This window comes from Suncus etruscus, chromosome 14 (assembly GCF_024139225.1).
Source record: "Suncus etruscus isolate mSunEtr1 chromosome 14, mSunEtr1.pri.cur, whole genome shotgun sequence".
In the NCBI taxonomy this organism is placed as follows: Eukaryota; Metazoa; Chordata; class Mammalia; order Eulipotyphla; family Soricidae; genus Suncus; species Suncus etruscus.
This window is the reverse complement of record NC_064861.1, coordinates 69475016-69484433: the sequence shown is the minus strand read 5'-3', so window position 1 is coordinate 69484433 and position 9418 is coordinate 69475016. Positions and strand designations below refer to the sequence as shown.

Genomic DNA, 9418 nt, shown 5'->3' with positions numbered 1-9418 from the left:
TGGCCTCATCTTACCCTTTGATCAGTACAATGGCTCCCAACTTTTCATTTTCCCTGCAGAGAAAATAGTTATGGGCTGTTCAAGTACCTATTAGGAGCAGAGCAAGCAGTTAAAGGTCTCTGTTTCTGCAAATATTATTTATGTGTTTGGAAGCAAAAGGCAGTTTGATAACTCACCACACAGAACTCAGATTTATTGGTATCTGATGGGTGCTATACCTATCAGGATGTCCAAAGCTATTGACTTGAATCATATATACTTGATACATCTATACTCACCTCAAATTATAACAACATCAACATGTGTGTATGTGAGAGAGAGAGAGAGAGAGAGAGAGAGAGAGAGAGAGAGAGAGAGAGAGAGAGAATTGGTAGCAGGCCTGCCTATAAATAACAGTCACTTTTGTTTCAATTTAAACACTAGGACTAGGAAGTATAAAACTGTGAAGTCATTTTTGGTTTTTATTTTTTCACATGACTGTAATCCATTTCCTGGGGAAAGAGATGACAGGGAAAGAGAAAGACAGGAGAGGGAAAAATAATGTTTGATTTTTGCATTTCCATATAAATGCAAAACTGCTGCCCAAAGTTTTGAAAATGAAAAGAATCAAAATAAAGGACTGAGCTTGTCTTTACCTGTCTGTGATGCCACATGAGTCTATCTGAAGGTCACTGAAGTTCCCCAGGGAGCCCTGCTGGACAGAAATCAGATCCACCACCTGGTTACGGATAGAAATGAGACGCATACAGCCCTGAAATCCACCCAGTGGGTTTCTGCATTCGGATCCGAGGCTGTTGTCAGGACAACCTAATGGAAATTAAAAAAAAAAAAAAAAACTGAAACCGGGATACATCCAAATGAAACAGAACTCAGGCTTACAGAAGACTTCATTTCAAAAAGCATCTGGTTATTTTTTTCTTAAAGTTCAAAGAAGAAAGAAAAGCCCACTGCAGTCATCACTGGTCTGATCTAAATTACAAATTGCAATTCACACCAAGTGTTTCTTCCTTATCGCCAGAGGACTCAGTAGGAAATTAGCACTGTTGTAATAATTAGGTACGAGAATATTAACTTGATTCAAAAATTTAAAAATATAACACTAACTCCAGAATCCTAAACAGGGAAGGTAATACCCTTAAGTGAAGTAAAATTTGGGGACTTGTTTTTATTTAGTCATTTATTTACTTCTTTTGGAAAGCAGAAAGATGAGCTCGCAGGGTGATATATGCTGGGGATCAGGAAATAAAACTCAGGGACAGTACAGGGACAGTCTCTTTGAATTTTAAGCTAACTAGTTGGAGAAATGCTAGTGACTTGTATTAACATTTCAACTACTTATTTCAATAAATTCAACCTTGTTTTTGCCCGCACAAAAGAGTCCCAAATACATGAATCTTAACAAAACATAATGGCTTAATGTGAAAAGCATTTCAATGCTTAATTTTATTTCGTGGTTGGTTCCTCCAAGAATAGCCCATTTGCATTTCTTCCTTTCCCCCCAACATCTATCTAAAACGTGTTTCTAATTATTTAAATAATCAGGAAATAAAATATCAAGTATTATTGTCTGAAGTTTAATGATGTTCTCAGTGTTTTGCCATCCAAGTGAAATAAATCATTTTATGGAGTGTGAACACATATTACGCTTATATATTCTTCATTAATCTTTCTTTTCCATTATGCTTGTCAACCACCATTGCAATTTCAAAAACTAATAAGTGAGTCAGCAGTTTCTTAATTCCTGTGCAATCCATGCAGTTGTTCTACCTGGGAATTTCCATTCTAATTAAGTATTTTGACTGAGATGATTTCCCCTTCTTGCTCTATTTTCCTAACCAAAAAGACCTTGACATGACAGGGAAAGGACAGAAATCATATTTAAAACTGGTCGAAGTTTCAAATCTATAAGGCATAGCGGGGCCAAAGTCATTGGAGTTTCAGCTTCTCGTGGTCCCGCCACATTTTCAATGCTGGAAATTCTGGGGTGGAGACATTACCATAATCTCCATTTGCTTTCTAGATGCTATATTAACCGATTTCACATGCTCAAATGTAAGCAAGGGGGTGGATAATAGTTCAATATTATTTGGGAGGACAATCTGCCAGGAATACAAACAATTCTGCTAATCTCCTGTTCGCCAGGTGTCAGTGCCTAACACATTTCAAACCATTTTGGAATAAAATTAATTGTGCAGTTGCCTGCCTGGAACCAACCCACCGTCTCCAGAAAAGGTCATGGAATTTGCGAGAAAGCAAATTCAGATTCCACGTGACCAGATTCCCAGAGCAAGAGATTCTGAGGACCAAGCAAGGGGTTGATCTAGGCAGTCTCATTAGCCAAAGATAACAGCATCTCTGAGCGCATCTAACGCCACATGGAGAGTTCTGCCCTGAACTCACTGAAGATGAAAGTTTTAGAAAATGAAGATTTCTCGGGAATACTTAATGCCGAGTTAATGGATGGCTCCATTACTGGAGGCAGCCAGCCTGGGAGGCTCCTCAGAGGATGCCAGAGAAATGATCATCGCTCTGCATCCCTGTACCACAAGTGGGATGTCGGCTTGGACTGGGTAGTGATGGAGCCAGTTCAGTGGACGACTAATGTTTGATTTACACAAGGGGGATGTGAGAATTCGGTGCCTTTTAGTGGTTTAGTGTCTCCTGCTTCACGGTACAGGGTGTTATCTGAGAGTGCACACATGCGGGGGTGAGGGGGAAATTCGGGCCTTCTGGGCTTCCCTTCTTAGCAAGCTGGAGAAGGCAGATTTCAAAGGTGTTGTGCTTTGCAAGTCAGAGCACCCACCGAGCGTGCTACCCAGGGGTGCAGAATGAGTTGGGAGTAAAGCAGCCTCATAGGCCTGATGGTGAAGAGTGCAAGAGAAATGAAAGCTGGGGAGAATTGGCCTGAGAACCTTGCCTGGAAGGAGCAGGTCCCTCAGTCTGCCTGAGGGGTAGGAGACTGGAAGGGAGCCAAGGTTCAAGTTGAGCTGTGGAAACACAAAGTCTCCTTCAGGGGGCGCTGCAGCCAGGTGAGTAGGAGCATCTGGAGACAGGACCACTGCTAATTTACAGGTGAATTTTGAATGAGTAAAGGAGAGCTGATGGCCAGTGTCTCTGAATATGGGGTATTGATTTACTGGAAGATAAACGGTGGCAGAAGAAACTACTTAGAACTCTTCTATTGGAGTCAGAGCAATAGCTCAGCGGATAGGGCACTTGCCTTGCACTCTAGGTTCTTGCTGATCTAGGTTCAATTCCCAGCATCCCATATGGTCCTGAGATTGACTCCTGGGTGCAGAGCCAGGAGTAAGTCCTAAGCACTGCTGGGTGTGGCCCCAAAACAAAACAATCAAGCAAACAAGCCATCTAGATCCAAGTACCGAGTAACAACAGAACAAACAATACCCAGAACAGGTGGCTTCTTTCTAGGCTAACTAATGTGACCAATTGACCTGGTGGTGGAGGACTCTTTCAGTGTTAACCTTGGTGAGAGTAAGTACCCACTTTTCATAGCAAATAAGTCACCTGGCCACAAGTTCTGCCTCTAAGACACCACGCCCTGACCCTCTTCCTGCCATATGTTTGTACCCAGCCCTTGTGGACCTCACTGGGTAAGGAGATAAGTCTGTTCTCCTTTAGTATTGTCAGAATCAAAGATTTTAAGTCCAAATGTGTGGGCTTCCTCTCCCACGCCCTGAGGCATAGCCAATCTTCCCCTAACAGTATCCCAACCCCAGAGCTGGAAGAACCCCCGGGCACAGCAACATAGTCTCAGAATATAAAGGGGCAACAAAAACCTACCCAAAAAAGATTAGAATAAAACAGTTTAGTGTCTTCTAGATGAAGAAGGTACATGGGAAAAATAGAAGAGGAAACTCACAACTTTAATTTTAAAGGTGCTGGTGAAATATACTGGTCTTTCCTTTTAATATACTTGTTTGAATTTTGTGCTTATTAACTGTTTTCTTAATGTCTAGAAAGTTAAATAATAACTTTCAAACTAGGGAAGGATGAAAGGCAATATTGTATGGAATATGATCAGCCCAGGCTCTCTCAATTATGACTGCCTACAAGAACCTCAAACTTGCATAGTCTGTATATGTTTCTTTGCCTCTTTATGTGCTGGTTTCTCTTATACTCTCTGTGTCCAAGGGTCCAAGGTGTCAATCCAAATGGCTTTAGAGACTGAGGTGCAATGCTGGCAGTAGGTAGGAGCAGGAAACAGCAAATAGCCCCGATTGCTTTCACACACTTGCTCCCAGCTCTGAAATTTATGGAGAAGATGACCTGGTTTGCAGGACATATACCAAGTAATTAATAGTATCTCTTGCCCACATAAAAAATTCAGATATGGCTACAGAGATGGTTCAAAGTGGAGGCATACATACATATGTATGAACCCAAGTTGAGCCCACCTTGCCCTTCAGTACCTTTGGATCAAAAACCAAATTATGGAAAGTGGTTTCAGTGTCCACTATGAGCACAGCTAGGGGGTGGTCTTTAAATAAATATTTTATATTGAAAGACACAAACTGGGACCAGAGTTATAGAAGAGTTGGATAAAGTGTTTGCCATTACATGTGACTGACCCAGGTTCAATCTCTGGCATCCCACACAGCTCCTCAAGCCAGCCAAAACTGAGCATTGGAGGGTGTGTACCTCATAATTTTTTTAAAAAGATACCAATTGAAAGAATAGATGGATAAACACCGTTGTCTAAATTAACTTTAGATTTGTGGCTTCGTTTTTTAAGCCCCAGAGTAAGAATTTCATTATGGAAACGATCACACTATAGTTTAGAACATAACAACTTAACAATACCTCAAAGGGTGCCAAAACATAAAAAGTTGTGAAGAAGAATGAGTCCCAAATTCAAAATAATTTTTGAATTATTAGGGGAAATGGAGATGATTTGGGAAGCCCAGTGGGTGTTAGTAATATTATGTTTCTTAAGCTGGGAAACGTATGTGGTGCTGTATATTTTTTTAGAAGACTGTACTCCTAGGGGGACCTGAGACTAGAAGTTGAATGTTTGCTATGCAGTGGAGGCAGAATTTCATCTCACCCCAGTCTCCCAATTGACCCCTGTACCACTATCCAAGCCTTGTCCCCAAGTGTGGGTGACCCCAGTCACTTCAGCTGCAGCAACAGAAAGAACAAAGGGAAGGGAAGTCTTTTTTTTTTTAAATAGTTGATGTGTATGATGGTAAGTTGGAAGGGGTTGGTGACATTGGAACATTGGTGGAAGGAGGTTGACATTGGTGATGAGATTGGTACTGGAAAATTGTGTGTCTAAATCTCAACTAGAAATAACTTTGTAAATCGCAATGCTTTAATTAAAATCATTTTAAAAACTTGATGTGAATAGATGAAACTAGGTATAAAGTATATGGGTGGTCTCTATATAATGTTTTAGTGAATGTAAAACTATTTTAATAAAGTATATTAATATTTTTTGTTTTGGAGCCACACTCAGGGACGCTCAGGGGCTACTCCTGGCTATGTGCTCAGAAATTCTCCTGGTTTGGAGGACTATATTGGACGCCAGGGGATTGAACCGCTGTCCATCCTAGGTTAGTGCATGCAAGGCAAACGCCTACCGTTTGCGCCACCACTCCAGTCCCTAATAAATTTAAAGTACCCAAGTATCTCATGCCTGTATGTGATGATGCCCTGGGACTCTGAAATCCACAAGGTATGACCTCCACAGTTAAAGTCATAGAATAGATGAAACGTATCAGAAGAACAAGCCAGGGACCGAAGAGATGGAGGTACCACATGGAGGTAGGGCATTTGCTTGCATTCAGAAGGACAGTGGTTCGAATCTCGGCATCCCATATGGTCCCCCGAACTTTCCAGGAGCAATTTCTGAATGTAGCGCCAGGAGTAACCCCTGAGCGCTGCAGGGTGTGACCCCCCAAAAAAAGAAGAAGTCAAATGTGACCTATTCTCTAGAAAACAGTATTGAAGTATGAAAAGGAAGCAATCCAAATTTTCTACAAAAATTGGTAAATATGAACATGGAAAGCATAAAATAATTCTGAGAGATGATTCTTAGTTTCATGATTTACACTTTTAGCTGGTCTGCTATTCTTATTTTTCTTTATAACATTTCACAACTTGCCTCCCCCACCCCTCCTTTTCTCTTTAGTGTTTCCAAATCATTTCCTTTGCAGCTCTCATTTAAGCTAGTCTCTGTATTTTAACATTTATTAAAAGAATGTATTCCAACAGATTGCTGTAAAATCAATCAAACAGGCCAGAAGGTTTTAGAAACAGCTGGGTTCAGAAATGAACCAATCTCACTGAAAGGAACAGCGCTATCTTTTCAGATCCTTGGCACTGTGCCCCCTTTTTCTAGTCAGGGATTATGTGGAAGGTGGTGGATTGGTTTGCAAGCTTTTTTTTTTTAATATGGGGAAGTGATTCGTGGTCTGTATGCTTACTGTCAATTCTTGGAGAGAAATTTGCATTTTATTGATAAATAATGAAGACAGAGCTACTTCTACCAAATTCAACAGTGATTCTACACCCAAGTTAACAATGACAACATTGACAATTCAAAACTAACAACAAACAGGAAACCATTTGGCCATGATTGGAAAGAACAGTACTACTACCAGTGTTACAACTCTCTTTCTAGTGGCCAGGAACTGTTTTAGTTTCATTTCCTGGGGCTAAAGATTTATTTCCGCTTCCTTTCCCAAGCTGTGATTTTTCAACCCACTGGGCAGGTACATGGTGTGTTTTGTTGTTATTCTCTATGAGATGCGACTTGGTGGTGACGGCTGATGCGTTGATTTTTATCAGATGTCTCAGTGCGTTTAAGTTATGCCAGAAGGAGAGATCTCTATGGCTAATTAAGTTAGATTCTTCTCCCATCAGTATTATATTGTCCTTCTGCACTTGGGTAATAGAAAAGTAATACAGATGCTCAGGGGAGCTAAGAGTCATGATCCGGAACAGTTCAGATGATGATTTTAAAAAAAAAAGACAGAGAAGGACCATTCAGCATTAGGAAAGAAGAACAATGTTTTGAAGGAAAGAACTGAAGAAAGCAGATAACTTGCTATCAATCTAATTACAGAAATATAAACATCAACAAATCCACATCCAAAAAGTTCATATTTTAAATCACAGTTGGATTCACTCCACGTTTCCCTTGTTGAGAGAAAATGAGCGTTGATTATACCCTGTTGATATTAGCTAAAACCTGATCATCTCACAGAGACATTATTAACAATAATGTGCGTCTTTGGTCCTACTTTTTCGCTTACCTCCAAAATAATATGTTCCCCCTGAATGAGTGTGTTCGGGGCCCAGGGAAGGAGGAGCAGAAATCATCTGACCATCCACCACCATGCTCAGGAGATTCCTCTGGGCCGATAAGGAGACGGAATGCCATTGTCCATCATTCAAGCCTGCTCCTGGAAGACAAAGAATACTTTCAGAGACATAGCTCCTCAGTGAACTCTGCAGTCAAGCAGATATAGCAATAGCAACCCCCCACTTCCTCAAATAAAAACAGCACCCACATCGAGGAGAAGAAAAAAGATGGAAACTGACACTCTTCTGTGGGTGATAGATGGCATGTCAAGATCTCCCTCGGGGGTGGGGGGTTCAATAGACAGAGCAAAAGTCACAACTTTAGACTACCCTGCATGAATACATTGTTCAGTTGGGGGGGGGGGGGAATGGAGAAACCTTCAGCTTCTATCATGGAATTAACCTCATATCCAGGGAGGGTATTGAAAAAAAGCAGAGAAACCTGGATTTTATTTATAATTCTGTACAGTTATCTTTGATAATATGATAGCAGGTTAGCAAAGCATAGCAAGTCAAAATATATATTTAAAAAATAAAAACATTGGGAGATGTCAATGAATACTGAAAGCTCATCAATCTACAGCACGGTTGGAAAATGAAGCAAGGTGGAAAACTGCACAGCTGATCAGCAGGACCTGCAGATTCTGTGTTGTGCAAATTCACCTACTTGCCTGATTACAATTTGCAATGTGCAGAGCCCAGTTTGAGCAGCTCAATTTATGTTTCACCTAAAAACAGATGAGGGGCTTTTCTTTTTCTTTTTGACTACACTCAGCAGTGCTCAGGGGTGACTCCTGACTCTGCTCTCTGGAATTACTCCAGGCAATGCTTAGAGGGACCATATGGGTTGTCAGGGATTGCACCTGGGTCATCTGTGTGCAAGGCAAATGCCCGACTTTCTGTGATATTGTTCCTGCTCCAGGTTTTTTTTTATTTATTTAAACATCATGTTTACAAATTTTTTACTGGGGTTTCAGTCATAGAATGTTATATACCATCCCTCACCAGTGATATCTTTCCACCACCAATGCCCCCCTCATTCTCTCCCCCACCCCAACTCCTTGCCTGTCTTTCTTATTATCATTGTCATGGGGTGTCATTGTGGTTAGTCCTCTAGCTGCACTCATCTTTCTTTGTGGCAAGCTTCATGTCATGAACTGGTCCTCCTGGCTTTCAGATCTATTGTCTCTGAATATTAGTACTTACTGTCTTTTTTTCCCCTTATATCACTCAGATGAGTAAGATTATTCTGTCTATCTCTCTCCCTCTGGATCATTTCACTCAGCATAATAGTATTCATATCCATCCATGTACAGGCAAATTTTATGACTTTTTTTTCCTAACAACTGCATAATATTACATTGTGTAGATGTACCACATTTCTTTAGCCACTCATCTGTTGTTGGGCACCTGGGTTGTTTCAAGATATTCTGGCTAACGTAAATAGTGCGGCAATAAACATAAGAGTGCATAGGGCATTTTTTTGTTTTGTGTTGTTTCCGGGCTGCTTTTCTTTGGGATCTTAGAATGCCAACGTGTTGCTCATTTAAAATTTTTGGTGTGTATTTGGTGAGCTTGCTGTTAAGAGAGACTGAAATGTAATAATGGAACATCACCGTGACATACATCCTCATCAGAGGTGTGGAAAACCTTTATTTAGGCATGGGGGAAGTGTTTGCATGAGGTCGTGCATTTTATGCTCAGGTCTCAACAATATTCATTAAATAAGATGGAGTTGAATCAAAATGGCACAAGAAACAAGGTAATGTACTGATGCTGTGACCCGAGGCTTGCAGGCATCTAATCCTGTATCTTTTCCTAAGAAAAATAGTCCAGTGCATACTGCAACTTTTCAGGACATTCCCATCTCTACTGACAGGAATGAGAACTCATTTTATATGTGTAATTCCAGTTAGAGTGCTTATCTTTGAGTAAAAGAATGGAGCTGACTCAAAGGAAATATTTCTAAATGTACAGAAATGATTTTTGCATGAGGAAAGAAAAACCATGTTATGTCTGTTTAATTTTATGTTTGACATGTATAGATACATATCAAATAAATCATGACTCATATTTAAAATTCAAGATTTTA

General features: G+C 40.4%; 1 protein-coding gene across 1 annotated transcript in view; it reads right to left on the bottom strand.

The window, feature by feature from the left end:
* Nucleotides 1-9418, bottom strand: part of CNTNAP4 (contactin associated protein family member 4) — a 284718-nt gene that overhangs the window by 90577 nt on the left and 184723 nt on the right. The window contains exons 9-10 of the mRNA XM_049786330.1: nucleotides 7278-7427; nucleotides 636-807 (exon numbers count right to left, since the gene is read on the bottom strand). Coding sequence (XP_049642287.1) covers nucleotides 636-807; nucleotides 7278-7427 — 322 coding nt within the window. The remainder of the gene's footprint in view (nucleotides 1-635; nucleotides 808-7277; nucleotides 7428-9418) is intronic.